The sequence below is a fragment of the Gymnoscopelus braueri genome (genome assembly GCF_963280865.1).
Source record: "Gymnoscopelus braueri genome assembly, chromosome: 5".
Lineage (NCBI taxonomy): Eukaryota > Metazoa > Chordata > Actinopteri > Myctophiformes > Myctophidae > Gymnoscopelus > Gymnoscopelus braueri.
The window spans coordinates 31,795,422-31,798,005 of NC_137606.1; the positions used below are offsets into that span (position 1 = coordinate 31,795,422).

The 2,584-nt window shown below is 43.3% G+C and overlaps 1 protein-coding gene across 1 annotated transcript in view; it reads left to right on the forward strand.

Moving 5' to 3' along the window:
* Window positions 1–2,496: 2,496 nt before the first annotated feature.
* The window catches only part of LOC308085863 (aryl-hydrocarbon-interacting protein-like 1), a gene marked incomplete at its 5' end in the record, with an annotated part of 7,613 nt that continues 7,525 nt past the window's right edge, over window positions 2,497–2,584 (forward strand). Inside the window, one exon of the mRNA XM_080429175.1 lies at window positions 2,497–2,577. Within this exon, the coding sequence (XP_080285301.1) occupies window positions 2,497–2,577 (81 nt within the window). The remainder of the gene's footprint in view (window positions 2,578–2,584) is intronic.

Consider the following 2,584-nt stretch of genomic DNA (forward strand, 5'->3'; position numbering starts at 1 on the left):
AACTGCCCTCTACTAAAACCACATGTCATGGCTGCTGCAAGCTGCTAATATTATTTACTAGATCATGTCTACGGACTTGGACGCGAACAATGCAATTTAAGGAGGCGATTATATACTGAGCAACAACATGCTATATAAACAGCACACACACACACACACTTATGCCAGTAATGCTTTATGAGTTTGGGATAGTATTATATCCAGAACTTTGTAGGCTATATAATGAATTCCACTTTTAGAAGTATAAGGGATGGAGAAGCAAAAACTCAGAGGAGAGGAGAGGAGCAAGTTATTTTCAATTATCAATTTCTATCAATGGTCATTTATTACCATTACCCAGTTTGTGACTTTTTGACATTTTTTTTGCAACTTAACAAAGCTCTATTTCTTACTTTGTTATACGACAGTGTCATGTGGCAAACATAGCTGATCTACAAGCCCACAATGTGTCACATCGTGAAGTGTTGTGAGCTTGTAGATCTGCTATTTTTGCTGTTGTTAATACAATTCTACCATTTAAAGAAAATACATTATTATTATTTTTTAACATGCCCTTGCTTTCCCCAAAGCAGGGACACCAGGTTGAGACTGGTTAAGAATGTGGTCCTAATGCAGGGGTCTTCAACGTTTTTCAGGCCAAGGACCCCTTAGCTGAGAGAGATGAAGCAGGGACCCCCACTACATATTGAACAAAATTGTATCGCTAATTTAACATTTACTTACATTTCATTTCGTTACACATTATATTTTCTTTATGTTGGATTCATTTAACCACTTAAACCGTCAATACTTAGTCTTTTTCCCTCTACACCAAACCACTTCACTGGGCGCGTTGTGAGCTTATAGATTGTCTATTTTCGGCGAATGTTACCCCCACAATAGCGACGCTAGAGTTCATGTTATTAATGTAAAAAAATTAATTAAGTCCTTATCACACATATAGATTTGGCGGCCCCCCTGTCATAACTCTGAGGCCACGTCAGAGGTCACGGACCCCTTTTGTAGACCCCTGTCCTAATGTCTAGAATGTGCCAGACAGTACCCATCTGTTCCACAGGAGGGCATCTAATCCCATTACTGTTATTGTGTTGGACTATTGCCAAGTACATACTGAACTGTTGCACAATCCTTATTACCACATCATGGATGGAAGAATGCAAGCCTGATAACAAACTGTTGGATATAGGGTTTCTAGTTCAATACAGATAACACTGTATTAAATGTGCCTGCGTAAATGTGCTATTAGCTTTTGTTGAGTTATATGGGAGAAACTCGATCTAAGCCTATAGGCCTACAATTTGAAGAACTGCCAAGGTTCAGTTATGGGGTTTTCCATTGTGGTAATTAGTGCAAAATAAGAGACTAACACTAAATAATGGCCCCTTAAACTGCTTGCAGGCTTTGTCAGCAAGCACCACCACAGCCTTGAATTTTACGCACGCACGCACGCACGCACGCACGCACGCACGCACGCACGCACGCACGCACGCACGCACGCACGCACGCACGCACGCACGCACACACACACACACACACACACACACACACACACACACACACACACACACACACACACACACACACACACACACACACACACACACACACACACACACACACACACACACACCTGCACAGATGGGAGACAGATGTGTAACAGACAGGGTCAAGGAGTCCATACAATAATTGTCTGTGCTACAATGTCTCAGTATTCACTACAAGGCTCAGATCAGTTCATCCACATATTACTAAATCCAGGAAATTTCCTCTGGAATGGAAACCATGTCCCTACTCTCCTTTTGTTTCTCCCCCCTCCTCTCTCTCTCTCTCTCTCTCTCTGTCTCTCTCTCTCTCTCTCACACACACACACACACACACACACACACACACACACACACACACACACATACACATACACACACGCACACGCACGCACGCACGCACGCACGCACACACACACACACACACACACACACACACACACACACACACACACACACACACACACACACACACACAACATTTCATTCAACGTTTCTGGAATTTTCTCTCCCTATTATCTCTCTCTCTCTCTCTCTTACTGGATGTATGTATCTGGCAGCCAATGGTGGACACCATACCGCCGATGAGAGCTTTATCTGAGGAGTAATGCCTGACATATACTTGGTTGAGCGCTGATCGTGCACTGAAAATAGGCCGATCTACAAGCTCACAAAGTGTCACATCGAGACTGGCTGTGAGCTTGTAGATCAGCTATTTTTGGCACGCGACACAGTGGCCAACAAAATATAAATCAGGCTTAACAGAGAGATGATGGGGGAGGGAAGGAGTCATATCAGATTGTAATCTCATTATCCTTGCCCAGCTAATCTACCAGCAACACATACAGTAGCTTTCTACATCCACACACTTTGCTGCACCTGACCACACAGGACATTCATAGAGATATCTAAATACCTTCTAGTCATAGACATGAACGATATGGGGTGTACCATGATGTTGGGGGTGGAAGGCGTAAAGAAAACCATTTTGCATGGAGGAACTGGAGACATCCCACTATTCATCGCTGGGGCTAAGGTAGCGT